Genomic DNA, 18,559 nt, shown 5'->3' with positions numbered 1-18,559 from the left:
CCATGTGAAATTTGCCATGCCTGACTCCCTCGCTGTCTGATTTGCCAGGCTCGCACCTCATCGGCTCACCGCTAACAAGGTGGAGCTGCTTTTAAACGGTCCCTCAGGGAAAGGGCGAAGATGGGGGTCAGAATCCCAGAGATCCGAGTCCTCACTCCTGATAAGGAAAGGGCACTAGAGATCGCAGTGTTGCCCGAAGAGAGAGCAGTGACTGACAGTGAGGTTAGCCTGCACCAGAGAAGTGAGGATCCACTGCCCCTTCACCTAGATAACCTGCCTCAAGTGATTTGTTGATGTCCCAGACAATTATCCTTCCCTTTCGCTGAACCCATGGACATTGCCTTGCAGGGTCACCGTGTGTTGTGGCCGGGCCACCCGGAGTTGTACCCCCTGCCATCCAAGAGACAACCTTGGAGGAGAGCTCTGAGGAGAACACCGGCGATGCATCACAGCTTTCACCTGCACCTTCCACAAGTGCAGAGAGACATGCCTCAGTGGGAGACATTAGCAGTCAGGCTTCCGGGCACTATCAGGTGACCATCACACAGCTGCTGATGCACATCAGGTGGAGACAGGAACATCCAAGGGATACAGCAGTTAGAGATCTGCTGGATCCCAATACTCAGCAGGGTTCCAGCAAGATGCCTAGCCTCTGGACAAAGTTCTCCCAGAGAAGACGCAGTTGATAGGCCACAGCCATGGGATTCAGGAGGGGTATCAGCGACATCCAAGCAACTGCAAGGCCAAATGCAGGAGGCCCATAACCTTCAAGTGCAGGAAATGGTGCCAACAATGCCTGACAACCAGGCCAACACCGCTAGGGTGGTGACCGCAGTCAAAAACCAGTAGCAGGACATCCATGTGTCCATGGATGAGAGCCTCGATATCGTGTCCCATTTGCTGAGGATCATGTCCAGAGCATGGTCCAATCATTGAGAACCATCGCTGAGGGTGTCAAAACCATTGTGCAGACAATGGGGAACCTCCAGGACTGGCAGTGCTCGATGACTCAGAGGCTTCTTAAGCTCACTCCTGCTGCCCCTCTGTCCCATGGAGTCACCCAGGGCCCTACGGGCACCCTCAGGGAGGAGGGAGCACTGGAGCCCAACCTGGGTCCCTTCCACTAAGGAGACCTCAGCGGTCTCCAGTTCTTCTGAATCCCCTCTCCTGACACGTGCATATCTCAAGGGCAGCGGACTGAACAGGGAGGTACGCCGATGTCTGTGACACCAGTAAATTGACCAGGGACCCCCCCCGGCTCCAGGCCCTCCAGAGGCTGACCGCCAAGAGTATCAAAGACCAAAGGGCACGGAAGACAGCAGGCACTGGTGAGGTCACTGTCTGTAACTAGGGGGAATGGAAATTTGTCACATGAAAATCTTCACCATTTAAACGTTTCACAGCTGATACATGTGAAGCCTCTGTTACTTTAATCTTCATAGCGGGCCTGCCCGCACACCCACCCCCACCCATGACCCCTCCCGTCAATCTGGGATGGTCCACGAATCCACTGGAAATCTCCGAGTGTCCAGGATGTAGCTGTCAGCTGTCATATACACTCCCAGAACAGCAGGCATACATGTGCATGGTCCTGAGGCGATTATCACACATGATCTGTACATTCAGAGAGTGGAACCTCTTCCTGGTAATATAGGGCACTCCCTGATGCCCCGGTGCTCACAGGGCATCATGCCTGCCATCAATGGTTCCTTGGATCTGGGGCATCCTGGCAATGGCGGTAAATCCTGCAGCCCGGGCATCTTGGTGGGCCTAATCTCTCCTTTTAAATAGCCTTCAGCTGTGAAGCTAGAGGCTGCTCACAGTCAAAAGGGGTGAAATTGACTTTTAGGATAGAAGTCGCAGCAGGGCTCTGTCCTGGGAGAGTTTGGTAGGACAGAGAGGCTATAGCCGTGGTTGCCCCTGTTATGGGTCTCCACAATATTTAATGATGGCTTGAAGGCCTCACATTCACAAACCCCTTCCTTTCCCGGCCCCCAGGGGCGACCCCGACCTGGCCCCCTCCAGACCACCGAACAACCCCCCTGAAGGACCCTCCAAGAGCACTGGGGCAGAAGCTCCAGTGCCCTTGAGCTGCATGCCGGTAAATGAAGAGGGATACTCACCTCCTCACTTCCCCTAGGTAGCCATTGGGCCAGGTCCCCATTTTTGTAGAGGAGTACTAAAGACGCCCACATGACTTCTCATTGGTGGGTCGGGAACTCGTAGGAAACCACTGCATTCAACTTCAATCTCACTACTGAGATTCAAATAAATGCAAATTAGGCTTAATGAGCTTTAGGCGAATCATGTACATATGTTCTGGGCGTGTCCAAAGCGGAGGGAAATTTGGCAGGGATTCGCGAATGTCAGTTCTGAGGTCCTGGAAGGGAGGGCGACTCCGAGTTCGGAGGTAGAAATATTTGGCATGTCGGAAGATCCGGGAGCCCAGGGGGTGAGAGAGGCCAACGTCTTGGCCTTTGCCTCCCTGGTGGCCCGGAGACGGATTCTGCTGGGATGGACGGACTCGGAGCCCCCGAAGTCAGGATTTGGGTCAGCGACATGGCGGGGTTTCTCAGGTTGGAGAAAATCAAATTCGCCTTCTGGGGTTCGTTACAGGGGTTCGCTTGGAGGTGGCAGCCGTTCATCGACTTCTTCAAGGAAACTTAGGTGGGGGGGGGGGGCATGGAAGTGATGAAGCAGGGTAGGAAAACCAATGAAGGGAGAACCATGGGATGGAGTAGTTACATGGACCATGATAGTTAGGGTCTATGCTTGGGGGGGGAGGGGGGGGGGGGACGAGATGGCCATGTTATTGTGGGTTTTTTGTGTTTGTTGGATCTTTCTGTTTAAAAGTGTTAAAATTATAAATGCCTTAATAAAATATTTTCTAAAAAAAAAGAAAGGGTGATGGAAGTGGATTCAATAATTGCTTTCAAATATGAGCTGGATATACATTTGAATAGGAAACATTTGCTGGGCAATGGGAAAAGGAGCAGGGAGTGCCACTAGATGGCTTCACAGATGCCTTCGCTCGCCTGATTAAATAGCACTTTCAATGTGCTGGCAAGGATTACACAACCAGTTTGGGAAGGGGTTGGGCAACACACCAGTAAAGCCATGATTCTGAGATTAAGGGCATCCTGATCTCAAAGTAGAATTAAAGGCGCCACTCCAGCCCCCCTCCATGGACATCAGGACCTCCCCGATGGACATCTGGACCCCCCCATGTGGTCAAGCGAAGCACCCTTGCATGTAGAAGGGCAACACCCCCCCCCCAACCAATCAGAGATCTGGGTACCAGTCCCCCACACCACGCAAACATAATAATAATAATCTTTATTGTCACAAGTATGAAGTTACTGTGAAAAGCTCCTAGTCGCCACATTCCAGCACCTGTTCGGGTAAGCCGGTTAAATTCCGCCCAGTAAGTCTCTCGGGATAACAGGGCAGCAAACATTCACAAACCAATTATTGCCCCAAAATCCATTGGAGAACGATGAAACTAAAATGCATGCTTCCCAGAATGACAAAACAAGTAATTTGGTTCCTGCCAGTCGCTGTAGTTAGAAATGTCACAGTTATGACTTTAAAGGTATCACAGTGGCTTCAATATGGCATCGCTGTCTTAATTGGGAATGTACAGAACTAAATAAACAATAAACAAGCTCGCATTTATTCATCACCTTTCCTAACCTCAGCTTGTTCCAATGCACTTGATAGCCAATGAATAACTTTTAAAAAAATATAAATTTAGATACCCAATTATTATTTTTCAATTAAGGGGCAATTTAGCATGGCCAATCCACTTAACTTGCACATCTTGGGGTTGTGGGGGTGAAGCCCACACAGACACGGGGAGAATGTGCATACTCCACACGGACAGTGACCCAGAGCCGGGATTCGAACCCGGGTCCTCAGCGCCATAGGCAGCAGTGCTAACCACTGTGCCACTTTTGAAACTTAGTCACTGTTGTAATTTAGGAAACCTATCAGCCAACCTGACTCATCGTGGTCTCACAAACATCTATTACTAGATCACGGGCTCGATTTAGCAGACTTGAGTTAAAGTCCATTGAACAGCGCGTTTAGCCTGCAGCACTGAGAAAGACCCCGCTATTCAATGGCACTTTGCCAGGTTTTTTTGGCCTTGGTGAGGAACTCCCCAATAAGGTTGCACTTTAAGTCATTTCTACGCACGAATCGGGGCACCACTTTTAAAGGCAGCCCTGATCTTTCGACCCCACCTTAGCGCCCACACTGCGGCCTCCAGACCCCCCTCCCCCCCCTACTTCACCCAACTTATCTCTTCCAGAGTCCTTGAGCACCCCCTCGCCCCCCCACCCCCACCCCAGCCTGACCACTGGCACAGACAACCTGACACCTGGGTACCTTGGTACTGCCACCCTGGCACTGACCTGGAGAGATTGATTATTTGTGGAAGGGGTAGCAACAAGTAGGATGCTTTGTCCTGGATGGTATTGAACTTCTTGAGTGTTGCTGGAGCTGCACTCATCCAGGCAAATAGAGAGTATTCCATTACCCATGACACTCATGACTTGTGCATTGTAGATGGTGGACAGACTTTGGGGGGGGGGGGGGGGGGGGATGCGTGGGGGTCAATTACTCGGCGCAGGATTCCTAGCCTTTGACTTGCTCTGGTAGTCAGAGTATTTATATGGCTAGTCCAATTCAGTTTCTGATCAATGGTAATCCCCGGATTGTGGATTATGGGGGATTCAGTGATGGTAATGTCATTGAATGACAAGGGGTGATGGTTAGATCCTCTCTTGTTGAAGATGGTTATTGCCTGGCACTTGTGTTGCATAAATGTAACTTTCCACATGTCAGCCCAAGCCTGAATATTGCCCAGGTCTTGCTGCATCTGGACAGGAACTGCTTCATTATCTGAGGAGTCACGAATGGTGTTGAATATTGTGCAGTCATCTGCAAACATCCCCATTTCTGCCTTATGATTGGAGGAAGGTCATTGATGATGCAGCTGAGAAACTCCTGCAGTGATGTCCTGGAGCTGAGATGATTGACCTCCAACAACTACAACCATCTTCCTTTGTGCCAGGTTAGTCTCCAACCATGATTCCCATTGACTCCAGTTTTGCTCGGGTTCCTTGATGCCATACTCAGTCAAATGCAGCCTTGTTATCAACAGCAGTTACGCTCACCTCACCTCTGGCATTTTACTCATTTGTTCATGTTTGAACCAAGGCTGTAATGAGACCAGGAGCTAAGTGATCCTGACAGAACCCAAACTCAGCACCCATGAGCAGGTTATTGCTGAGTAAATGCCGCTTGATAGCACTGTTGATGATTCCTTACATCAGTTTACTGATGATGGAGAGTAGACTGATGGTACAGTAATAGGCTGGGTTGGATTTGTCCTTTTTCATGTGTACAGGACACACCTGGGCAATTTTCCACATTGCTGGGTAGATGCCAGTGTTGTAGCTGTACTGGAACAGCTTGGCTAGGGGCATGGCAAATTCTGGAGAACAAGTCTTCAGGACTATTGCTGGAATATTGTCAGAGCCCAGAGCCTTTGCAGTATCCAATACCTTCAGCTGTTTCATCAATATCGCATGGGATGAATCAAATTGGCAGAAGACTAACATCTGTTATGCTGGGGACCTCCAGTGGAGGCCGAGATGGATCATCCACTTGACACTTCTGGCTGAAGATTATTGTGTATGCTTCAGCCTCATCTTTGATACAGATATGCTGGGCTGCTCCATCATTGAGCTTGAGCATATTTGTGGAGCTACACCTCCAGTGAGTTGTTTATTGTCCACCACCATTCATGGCTCGATGTGGCAGGACTGCAGAGCTTAGATCTGATCCGTTGGTGTGGAATCGCTTAGTTCTGTCAATTATTTGTTGCATCTGCTGTTTGTCAAATGGTCCTATGCTGTAACTTCACCAGGTTGACACCTCATTTTTAGGAAAATCTGGTGTTGCTCTTAGCATCCCCCCCTGCATCCCGATCCCAGGAAATAGCTGTATACCAGACGGGTTTCTCGCTTCTGGAAGGTATGATCCCATCACTAGTAGAGATGCAGACACAGAGCCAGGATTTACAGGAGGGGATAACAGCTACTTTCCAGTGCCTGCAGGTGCAGCTGGAGCTTGGCCAGTCACAGAGGGACATGTCACAGGTGCAGAGGGACATGGCACATTCTCAGAGGGACATGGCACAGTGCCAGAGGGATATGACCGAGGCAGTGAGGGACATGTCTCACTTGCTGAGGGGCGTGTCCAGTCCCAGTGCTCCATGGTTGAGGGCATCGAGACCATGGCTCAGACGAAAGCGGAACTCCAGGACTGGCAGTGACGGTGGAGTCTCCAAAGCTTACTCGGCCTCACCTCCGTCCCATGGAGTAGCCCGGGGGCGATGGAGCACCCCAAAGGAGGAGGAAGTGAAGGGGCCCATGCCTCCGCAGGGGAGGTGCTGGAACACCTCAGTGGTTCTAAATCCCTCCCCCCCCTCCCCCAATTTGATACTGGCGCATCTGACGGGCAGCAGGCAAAACAGGGTGGCACGTCATCACCTGCGACACCTAATGGTCGGCCGTGCCAATCCAGGCTCAGGCCCTCCAGAGGATGGCCACCAAAGGCATTTCAGGTCAGTGGGTGAGAGACGCAACAGGACACCTCCACGTCTGATGTGCTGTCTGGGATAACATCTAGAAGGAGTTCGATGGGCCGAATGGCCTCCTTCTGCACTGTAAATTCTATGATAATCTATGAGTGGTGGAGCACGTAAAATTAGACAGTTAGACACCACTTAAGTTGGCACGGGTGTAGCACATAGGTGATAGTTAGGGGGCAGGGCACAACAATGTATATAGTCACCAATAAACACTTTTGCACCAACAAACCAATCTACCTCGATCCTCTGTCTGAAGGGTGTTACGGATGGGCTGGGCAGCGTGTAGAGGTTTGCCGGGTGGGGGGTAGGAGGGGAGTTTGGGGGGTTGTTGTGGGCTTGGTTTGTAGGTGGCGAGGTGGAAATTGGAGGATGAGGTGGGTGGATTCCAATGAACGTCCCATCTAGGGTCACCCTCAATGAGAGGGTGCACAGAGGTGGAGACACAGGGCCTGTGAGGGGATAGGGTAAGGTGCCAGATGTGTGAGGCTACCTTGTATGACAGCTTACCCAGTGAGTGAGCCCTAACTGCTCACCATCTCCAATATGCAGGGATCACCCGGGCGGATAGTGGAAGGTGATCCTAAAGGCAGGAGTCAGACTTTGTCAAATGATGAGGAGCACCAGAGCTTATCTCACAGCAAGTTGTCATCATCCTGCATCCCGTGGACAAGACCCATTGATACTGCCAACCAAGGCCCAACACCCTATGGTGGTGCTGGTAGGACCTTTGGAGGGTGGAGGGGGAGCCGGGGTAGTGGGAAGGAATGAAGAGCTGTGGGCAGAGAAGGCGGAGTGAAGAGCTGTGGGACAGGGAAGGGGGAGTGACGGGAAGAGACACAGGTGGCGCATGGTCTCAGTGGTGAGCCAAAGTCTTCAACAGAACAGGTGGTCCAGCAGCTCCTCGAAGGACTGGCGCCAACAGTATATACGTGCCCTGATGTAGCACCTCCTTTGCAGCTCCTCCTCGGCCTGTTGAACGGCCAACACTTGGCCACCACTGGCTGGCCCCTGCTCTTCTGGGGCAGGCTCCTCTTGTGCAGGGTCCTCCCGGAACAAGCCTTGTGTCTCCACTTCTGTGCATCCACAATGGCAGCTGCAGCCAGGCAGATATGGAGCATAGCTGGCTGTGTTCTGAAATTCATTCTCTGCAGTGGGGGAACAGAGAAGACATGTCAGCAAGATGAATATACCCTTGCCCATCCTATGCCACCAGGTTACATGGTGACCCTGAGTTGTACTTCAGCACCGTCCTCAACATGTCCCCCCGAACCCCATCCCTAAGCCAATACCCCAATATGTTGCCATCCGCACAGCACCCATGTCCCCCTCATCTCTGTCAACAGGGGTACCGGTGGCTGCCACAATCCTGGTCAGCAATAGGCTCTGTGGCCTCTGTCCTGTTTCCCACACTGGGGTCTACCATGGGTTCCTTCATAGAGTTTTGGGTGGCATTTGATTGTGCTGTCGAGAAGGTGACCTTGTGCCACATGCTTAGAGGCTTGTGTGCGGGACGGTCCTGCAGATGGGGGGTGAGCGAGGGAAATGTATGTCTGCTGGGACCTTAGTGGCAGTGTGATGTGGGCCCTGCGTGTAACGCATAAGTTGTGGCAACCTGAACAGGGGCAAGGTGGATGTGAACAAGGATGCGGTGGATGGACAGGTCTTGGAGATAGCTGGTGGTCCTGAGGGGTAGGTTGGCTGATAGTGTCACTGGTGAGGCCTCTGCCCTGAGAGAAGCAGTGTGCCAGGGAGGGTGCAAAGGTCCACAGTGGATGTGTCCTTTGTTTGGGGTGAGCTCTGCTCTTCGCCTGCTTCCCCAGCAGCGGGGCCACGCTTCTGATGAGTGCACTGAGGAGTGGCAGCACCTGGTGTGCCACTGATTGAGCTTGGCCACGCCCATCCCGTTGATGGGTCAGCTGGGGTCTGAGCGTTTCCAGAGGGATGGCCTGGGTGGGCTCCCAGATGACCAGAGGCGCCGTGAACATTTACAGGACACAGTGAGCAGTCAACAGAGTGAGCAGTCAGGGGCCTGTAAGCAGCACCAAATGGGTGCGTTTAAACACATACTGCAGCAATGGCTGCCTGAGCCAGGCCAGCCCGATCCTAAAGCGGACACCCCGAGCCCACGGACTTGTCACCAAGTCACGTTCCGCTACTCCCCCCATCCCAGGCAGCCACCCCTCAGCAAGCCTGACCATTTTGTAGAGTTTTAAAAAGTTTTCTTACCTTCTCACTCCCCCTCAGCGGCCCAGGCCTCATTTGTAAAAACGTGCCCCAATTTGCGCCCACGTGACTTCCACCTAAGAGTGGCATCGTGGAAGGGTGGCGTATGTGTCCAACCCGCTAATTAGATTTAAATCCACGCAAATGACAGTTTTGCAATGGCCTAGTGACGCGGAGCGTAAACGTCGACTTCACCGCCAGTGAAGCAATGGCGCGTGGTTCTGGAATCTGCGTCGGATGCAAATCCCGATTTTTCAATGACGCGCAATTCTCCACTCGGTTGTGATTCATGTTTCTGGCATCGCAAAGTGGAGAATCCTGCTTCAGATGTTTTATTGAGTTTGAATTCCACCATCTGCCGTGGTGGGATTTGAATCCGGGTCCCCGGAACTTTACCCTGGGTCTCTGGATTACTAGTCTAGCTGCAATACTACTGCGAGTGTGACACCACCTCCCCAATGTAACTAGAGTCTAAGACATATGTTTCACACATTGTGGTAAACCACTGTGTTCTGATATTAGAGGTTGTACGGTAGAACCTGCTACAGGTTCACCTGTGGCCCCTGCATGCTAGCTCCGCCCAGGAGGCGGATTATAAAGATGCGTGGCCTCCAGCTCGCAGCCATTTCGTCAGCTGCTGTGGGAGGCCACACATCTGATACTAATAAAGCCTCAGTTTGGATTCAACTTCGTCTCCAGTCAAATTGATCGTGCCTCAATTTATTAGTATCAGATTCAGAAGATGGACCTCCGGATTAAACCAGATCGCCTGCAGCTGGATCCACACGCAAGCGACGCCAGAAAGGACTTTCAGCACTGGCTAGCTTCTTTTGAAGCGGATATCAACGCAGCGCCGACCCCTTTCCCAGAGGCTCAGAAGATTCAAATATTGTACTCCAGACTCAGCTCCAAAGTCTTCCCGCTGATCCAGGATGCGCCCAATTATGCTGATACCATGACTCGACTCAAAGAAAATTATGAGCAGAAGACGAACACGCTCTTCGCCAGACACGCGCTCGCAACGCGTACTCAACTACCTGGTGAGTCAATATGACTGTCAGGGCGTTACAGCTAAGGAGCACTCAGATCTCCTTATGCGGGATGCTTTTGTAACTGGGATTGGGTCTGATGTTATCAGGCAGCGGCTCCTAGAAGGGGCCACGCGCGACCTCGCAGAGACTAAAACACTAGCGCTCTCCATGATTGCCGCCCTGCGCAATGTCCAGTCGTACGCCCTAAACCGCGCGGCCCACTCCGCCTACACTTCATGGGCCCCACAGGCAGCCGCCCCAGCGGGGGCGCTACCCACCCAATACGCCTGCGCTACGCGCCAGCCAGTGATCTCCGGTGGGCCCCGATGCTATTTTTGCGGCCAGCAAAGACACCCCCGCCACGCTGCCTGGCCTGCGCTACCCTTTGTAAGGCCTGCGGGAAGAAGGCCACTACGCAGCGGTGTGCCAGGCCCGCTCAGCGGCCGCGGTCACCCCCACTCACCCCGGTCATGGACAATGGGCGCCATTATCCTCCACTCCTCCAAGGCCACGTGCGTTCCATGGGTGCCGCCATTTTGTAATCCCCAGGCCCTCCGGGCGCCGCCATCTTGTCCACCCCACAGCACATGGATACCAATGGCGTTTCAGGACCCCAACTCAACGGCCGCCTCACTACCCGACAATCAACCACGGCTCGCATCCATGGCAATCGACCAGTCCTGACCACATACTCTGACCAACGCATCCACCAGCATGAAAGTCAATGGCCATGTGACCTCCTGCCTACTGGACTCCGGGAGCACTGAGAGCTTTGTACACCCAAATACGGTAAGGCGCTGCTCCCTTAAGGTACACCCTACCAATCAAAGTATCTCCCTGGCCTCCGGATCCCATCGCGTATCGATCCGGGGGTACTGCACGGCCGCGCTCACAGTCCAAGGCGTAGAGTTCCACGGTTTTAGCCTCTGCATCCTCCCTAACATCTGCGCTGCACTTATCCTCGGCCTGGACTTTCAGTGCAACCTCCAGAGCCTGACCCTTAAATTCGGCCGACCCTTACCACCCTTCACGGTGTGCGGCCTCGCGACCCTATAGGTCGATCCTCCTTCCCTCTTTGCCAATCCAACTCCAGATTGCAAACCCGTTGCCACCAGGAGCAGGCGGTACAGCACCCAGGATAAGACCTTCATCAGGTCCGAGGTCCAGCGGTTGCTTCAGGAGGGAGTCATCGAGGCCAGCAACAGCCCCTGGAGAGCTCAAGTGGTAGTGGTTAAGTCTGGGGAGAAAAACCGAATGGTCATGGACAACAGCCAGACCATCAACAGGTACACGCAGCTCGATGCGTACCCCCTCCCATGCATATCTGACATGGTTAACCAGATTGCACAGTACCGGGTCTTCTCAACGGTGGACCTGAAATCTGCTTACCACCAGCTCCCCATCCGTAAATCGGACCGGCCGTACACCGCCTTCGAGGCAGACGGCCGGCTATATAACTTCCTTAGGGTCCCTTTCGGCGTCACCAATGGGGTTTCGGTCTTCCAAAGGGAGATGGACTGAATGGTCGACCGGTACGGCCGGACCGCACGCACCTGGTGAAGGCCTCCCGTCCCTTTGAACGCCTCAGCGTAGATTTCAAAGGCCTCCTCCCCTCCTCCGATCGACACACATATTTCCTCAGTGTGATCGATGAATACTCCCATTTTCCCTTCGCCACCCCATGCCCCGACATGACATCTGCCACCGTCATTAAAGCCCTTAATTCTATCTTCACTCTGTTCGGCTTCCCCGCCTACATCCACAGTGACAGGGGGGTCCTCATTAATGAGTGATGAGCTACGTCAATTCCTGCTTAGCAGGGGTATCGCCTCCAGCAGAACGACGAGCTACAATCCCGGGGAAACAGACAGGTAGAAAGGGAGAATGGGACGGTATGGAAGGCCGTACAGCTGGCCCTACGGTCCAGAAATCCCCCGGCCTCCCGCTGGCAAGAGGTCCTCCCTGATGCACTACATTCCATTCGCTCATTACTCTGCACTGCTACTAACAGTACACCGCACAAACTTCCTGGGGAAGTCCACATCCAGGGTATCGCTCCCAACTTGGCTCACAGCTCCGGGAACCGTGCTTCTCCGTAAACATGTGCAGCTTCATAAGGTGGATCCGTTGGTGGGAAGGGTGCATCTGCTCCACGCAAACCCACAGTACGCCTACGTAGCGTTCCCTGACGGCCGCCAGGATACCGTCTCCCTCAGGGACCTTGCACCAGCAGGTTCCACCCCCACACCACCCCCGTCGCCCCCATCCCCTCCCCCTCCGCCCCCATCACCCCCCCCTAGGACTGTCCGTCCTCCCCCTTCCCACCCCTGTTGATGAAGAGGATTTCGGCACGCTCCCGGAGTCAACTTCGACCACGACAGCGCCAACATCGGCAGCTCCACTTTGTCAATCTCAAAGGACCATCAAGGCGCCGGACCGGCTGAACCTCTGACCGGCCCTCCGGATGACCGGAGACATTTTTTTACTGCTCTGTAAATATTAAAGATTGCTAATTGTATATAGTTGTCCACCACCCCCACCGGACTCAATTTTAACAGGGGGTGAATGTGGTAAACCACTGTGGTCTTATATTAGGGGTTGTACGGTAGAACCTGCACTACAGGTTCACCTGGGCCCCTGCACGCTAGCTCCGCCCAGGAGCCGGGTTGTAAATATGCATGGCCTTCAGCTCGCAGCCATTTCGTCAGCTGCTGTAGGAGGCCACACTTCAGATACTAATAAAGCCTCAGTTTGGATTCAACTTCGTCTCCAGTCAAATTGATCGTGCCTCACACATGATTGTAAGTAACAAGATTAATGGTATATGTATGTGACTAACTGTCTGTAAAAAAGGTGACTTTGTTGTAAATCTTCAGAGTCTGTCTTAGAATCATAGAATCACTACAATGCAGAAGGAGGCCATATGGCCCATTGAGTCTGAAAGAGCACTCCACCCAAGCTCACTCCCCGACCTATCCCAATAAACCTTTAACCTAACCTACATATCTTTTTTGGATGCTGAGGGGCAATTTAGCATGGCCAATCCATCTAATCTGTACATTTTTGGACTGCAGGAGGAAACCGGACCACCCGGAGGAAACCCATGCAGACACAGGGAGAATGTGTAAACTCCACAGTCACCTGAGGTCGGAATCAAACCCGGGTCCTTGGCCCTGTGAGGCAGCAGTGCTAACCACCTTGCTGCCAAATCTTGGCGATTAGGCAATCTTGTAATGCCTAAGACTGTGTCTCTCCCTTTGTATGTTAGAACAAATCTTTGAAACCTGTCCCTGAGTGTCTTCTGGTGGTGATTGAAAAGACCATTCACAGGAACATGAGCTCCTATTAATAACCACACATGGCTCAAAAGTGAGAGTTCTGGCATTCATCACCCAATAACCTCCACATAGCTCAAGTGAGTGACTGTTAATCAGACTGCCTGTGTGTCGATGGCTTACAATCAAGTACTTTTGAAGTGTGCTCACAGCTGTGATATGGGAAACACAGAGACCAATTTGCAAAGTAAGCTCCCACAAACAGCAATGAAGTAAATGGCCAGATAATCTGGTTTTAAATGTTGGTTGAAGAAAAGGGGCAAAAAAAGGTAAAGGAACCCTGCTGTTAAATTCTGCAAGATATTCAGGAAACTTGTTTTCCGGGATTTCCTGCCCGTATTTTCGTGTACTTCAATTTGTTGTTCAGCCTCAGAGATTTTGAATTGCAGATCATCCAAAGTCAACGCCTAATCGAAAATGCCGATAAATCCAAATCCTCCATGTTGTCTGACTTGCAAGGAAAACATAAAACCAATGGGGTGAAAATTATGCAGTTTAATGTCATGGTAAGGGCACTTTGTCCTATCATAGTCAACAGGTTAACACCTCCATTAATGTAGTGGGATAAATTAATTTCATAGGAATATTTATACCCTGATATTGCGGAGCATAGTGGTAGCTCAGTGGTTGTGCCCTTTCCTCTGAGTCAGAAGGTTGTAGGTTGAAGCGCTCCAGCAACTTGAACACATCATCTAGGCTGACAGTCCCTTTCAGTACTGAAGGAATGCTGCACTGTCAAGGGGTACTGACTGTAATGTTCTTGTCGGATGGCCTGATTTATATTACAAGAACACTTGTAGGTAAAGCTATAAATGATTTATTAACATTAACTATGGGTCAACTATGGGTCAACTATATATAAAACAACAGATAAATAACAGTATGATCAAGCACAAGCAACCTCACTTCCAGCTCTCCAGTCTGTCTGAGGTCACCTGACTCCAACATTCACTTATATACCAGTGAGACTCCTAGTGGTCAGTCGGTTAATTACAACACAACCATGATATCACTACATTCCCTTTCCTTTGAAGGAATAAATTAATACATTATCATCAGTACATGGTGTAGCCATCTGGGATGGCCACTTACAAAGGTAAACATGGCCACTTGCAAAGAATCACGGGAAATATGGCTAATACAGGATCCAGACGAACTCAGAGCATAAGTGTATATTTGCCACTAGATAACCAGACACTATCAAAACCCCCCAGCCGATTTGCATTCTAATGGCCCATTTCCCCAGAACAAAAGACTTGCACTCAGGTATCAGATACAGATCCAGACTCACCGGCGCCACTCCCTTCACCCAGGAAGCCCAAACAGCCAAGGTCAATGACTGCTCAGGACATGCCCAGCCATCAAGGCGCCCGTCCCTTTATTGGCTAAAATCGAAGGCAGTAATCGAAGCCTGCCGAATTATTGGGTCCAAAGCTAAGGTCCGCCCAAAAGAGCGCGAAACCCCCGAAGGATAAAAAGAGACACTGCCATGTGCTCAGTCTCTTTTGGCCCTAGCGCACTGGCACTCTCTTGGCCCGGCCGATGCCTGATACCAATTGCAGCACCGTGACCAAAAGCAAGTTCAAGGCCAACGATCGCTACCAGACGGATGAGCCCAGCAGAACCGAAGTCACTTCTCCAGACCCAGCCACTCCAGATCCGAACAAAGGCCTTGTTCCTCTGCCAAAGCCGGGTGCCTGAAGTTAAGTACAGGTTGTTGTAGTGTTAGGTATAATTTAGCTTGTATTGTTTTATGTTGCATGTCGAAGTAATTCTTGTGTGTAAATAAACTATCATTGAACTTGAACTAACTAACTGGTTGTTGGGTCTTTGATCGATAGCCGGTGAAACCTTGTGGTGGTATCATCTGATACCTGGCTACTCTGAAAAGCAATATCATCGTTAATAACTGTCATATTAGTATCCAGTTAAAAAGAGCAACATTATTGGCGTCTCCGGTGCAAATTGGCAACAATTGGCAGCACGGTAGCATAGTGGTTAGCACTGTTGTTTCACAGCACCAGGGTCCCAGGTTCAATTCCCGCCTTGGATCACTTTCTGTGCGGAGTCTGCACGTTCGCCCCGTGACTGCGTGGGTTTCCTCCGGGTGCTCCGGTTTCCTCCCACAGTCCAAAGATGTGTTGTTAGGTAATTCGGACATTCTGAATTCTCCCTCCGTGTACCCGAACAGGCGCCAGAATGTGGTGACTGGGGGCTTTCACGGTAACTTCATTGCGGTGTTAATACAAGCCTACTTGTGACAATAAAGATTATTATATTATGTATGTGATATCATGAGCCTGTGAGTCTAACAGTATTTTTTTTTTTAAACTGGTTCAACAAATTTATATATATATTATGCACAAGAACAGCAAGTGTGTACAAATAGTCCAAATCTACAAATTGAGTCGATCAGGTTTTCTTCTGACTCTGGTTGATCTTCTCAAAGTTTGACCTTGCTGCTGAGAACTTGTAGATTCAATGTTCTCCATGACATTCTCGTGCTCAGGAACTGCTGAACTATCTGACACTGCAGCTTGTGTTGATTCTGATGTACATTCGTCATCCATCACGTTGTGAAAGTCTTCTCTGGTTTTCAAGAGTGCGCAATGATTTCTTCATAAAACCACCCTTCCTCTGTCTGTACATTGGAGGAACAAGGTGCTACTTCAAGCACAATGGCTTTTCTTGACCAATTGCCTGAATCTTCTACTCTCACAATGTCATCACTACTCAGAGGTGGTAAAGTTCCAGACACTCTAACATAGAACTGCTTTTGTTTTGCTTTAACGTTTTGCATTTCCTGCAGTACCACTGCATTCTCCTTCTTTTCCAAGTATGGAAGTGTGGTACGCAATCTTCTATTCATGAGTAACTCTGCTGGTGTTCTACCATGTGACAATGGTAACGCTTTGTAACATGATTTCACGATATATGGCTCAGATTGGCTGTCCATTGCTTTCTGCAATGATTGTTTTACAATATGTATACGTTTTTGTTAAGATCTTTGGTATCCATGCATATACGAGCATCACCATTTTTCTGATTCACACAATGGAATTCACCCCATTGGTAGGTTGTTCCATCTTCTTGATAATTTGTGGTTTTGTATCTGATACGGGTGGTAGGGTAGAAATGAGACTGACATGCAGATCTACATCTTCAGCAATTTCACCACTAATAGTTTGTATCGATGCTTTAGATAATGCATAATTTGCTGATTATGTTCTCAGAATCGTTGAAGTGTTGATCCAATCCTTTGAGGATGCTATATACCAACTTCTATAGACCTAATTATTCACAGGGCTGACCACCTAATAATGAATCCAAGCCCTCGGTAGCAGCCATTTGTCCTCATCAATCGCATTTATTTTAAATGGAGCATCAGTTTGCATTTTTTTGAGTGCTGGAGAATTTTTTGATGTCTCCCAAAAATTATTCTTCTCTGTTATTGCTCCAACAAACAATGATGTTTCATCACTGAAGAATGCATCTTCCACTGTGCTGACTGATCTGGGATTGAGCTTAGATTAACAATTCTGAGCAAAGTGATTTTTTTCCTTTGCATCTGGAACAAAACTTGCCAAACCTTGGACACTGCCTTAATTTTTGCCTTTGACCACATCTTTTACAAAGAAGTACTTCATCCTGATCTTTAACCTGTTTGTTGGTGTCCGAGGAGCTGCAGGAACTTTCCCGTTTTTTTTCAGAGGTTTCCCACCTTTTCAGAAAAAGGGCGGCAATCGGAGTGCTCTCCTCCAAGAAGACGCCACCATTACTGAGAAACATTTTAGAATGCTGTGCTGCTAGCCCGTGAGCCTGACAAATCTTAAATGTTCCAACGGCAGTTTTGATTCCCTCAGCAACCGTTCCCTCAGCTTATTTTCATTCACACCAAACACAATCTGGTCCCAAATCAGGGAAGATTCCACCGCAGAAAAATTACAGGTTTTGGCTTTTAATTTTAATTCAGTGATGAAATGATCTATGTGTCATAATATACACCAGTATAGCATGGTGCAGATACACATACACTGATGGACACACAGTGGGACCAATCAACACACACAACGCCGCAGCCAATCACCAGTTAGAGCACGCGCACTATAAAGACAGGGGGCATCTGAGTTCCCGCTCATTCGAGCTGCCCCTTCCTAGTAGGACAGAGCTCACAGCCTGCAGCACAGACATTAACCATGTGCGGAGTGCATCAACTGGTTAGGACAAGGCAAAGGTCTTTAGTTAAAGCTAATATCGCGTTAACCCACAGTGAGGGTATGTTAAACAGTTAATGACTCAATAAAATAGTGTTGCACTATTTCAAGTGTTGGTGACCTGTATGTGTGCCACGGATCCAGAGCGCCCAACACAACACTATGGACTCTTCTGTCTTCTGTAAATGTGATCTAAACACATAATGCCCATAAATGTCATTCTTTCTGGGGTGCAATGTGCATCAAATCTTCAAATTACCTCATTAGAATTTTTACCATCTTCATCATTTGCATACTTAAACATATTAAACATAGCAATTGCTTTGGGCTCTGCCCCTGTTAGGAGCATCGCTACCTTATGTAAATCCCATTGATCTCCTAAATTTACTGAGTAAGAGACAGATTAAATTGCTGTTGAAACACACGGTAGTTGCTGTCCACATTACCATGAGATCTGAGACTCACTGGTGGCTTCAATGACTCCATATTGTTAATATCTATTCCTCAACCAATACTTAAAATAGATTGTCTGGCCATTTATTTAATTGCTGTTTGTGGGAGCTTACTCTGCGCAAATTGGCTTCTGTATTTCCTACATTACCACTGTGACTACACTTCAAAAGTACTTAATTGGCTGTCAAGCATTTTGGCACATCCTGAGATTGTGAAAAACGGTATATAAATATATAAGTTCCTTCCTGCTTTCTGTCCAAATTTTCAAGACTCCAATTGTCAATTGTCAAATATGTATTGTCTTTAAATGAACACTTCTTTTTAAAGTGATTGCTGGTAATAAATTAATATGCTTTCTTTTAATAGGTACACACCAGAAAATAGCCCACATGCTGACCTGAAAGAAAACTATTGCAGAAATCCAGACAATGATAACACAGGTCCTTGGTGCTACACTGTAGATGTAAGCTCGCGATGGGAATACTGTCAGATACAAAATTGTGAAGGTATTGTCTTGTGGAGCACAACCGTTAAATTAATGTCTGAAAGCTCAGCTATGACTAAAGAGAGGATGGACAGCAAGCTGGCTACACAACACAAAACAGAGAATTAGAGTTAAGGCTGCACAGATGGGTGTAAGGT

The 18,559-nt window shown here is 49.5% G+C and overlaps 1 protein-coding gene across 1 annotated transcript in view; it reads left to right on the top strand.

The window, feature by feature from the left end:
• Window positions 1-18,559, top strand: part of LOC140419719 (plasminogen-like) — a 181,888-nt gene that overhangs the window by 36,108 nt on the left and 127,221 nt on the right. Inside the window, exon 5 of the mRNA XM_072503660.1 lies at window positions 18,284-18,423. Coding sequence (XP_072359761.1) covers window positions 18,284-18,423 — 140 coding nt within the window. The remainder of the gene's footprint in view (window positions 1-18,283; window positions 18,424-18,559) is intronic.

The sequence above is a fragment of the Scyliorhinus torazame genome, chromosome 1 (assembly GCF_047496885.1).
Source record: "Scyliorhinus torazame isolate Kashiwa2021f chromosome 1, sScyTor2.1, whole genome shotgun sequence".
Lineage (NCBI taxonomy): Eukaryota > Metazoa > Chordata > Chondrichthyes > Carcharhiniformes > Scyliorhinidae > Scyliorhinus > Scyliorhinus torazame.
Note: the sequence above shows the minus strand (reverse complement) of the source record. Positions and strands in the feature narration are given on the sequence as shown.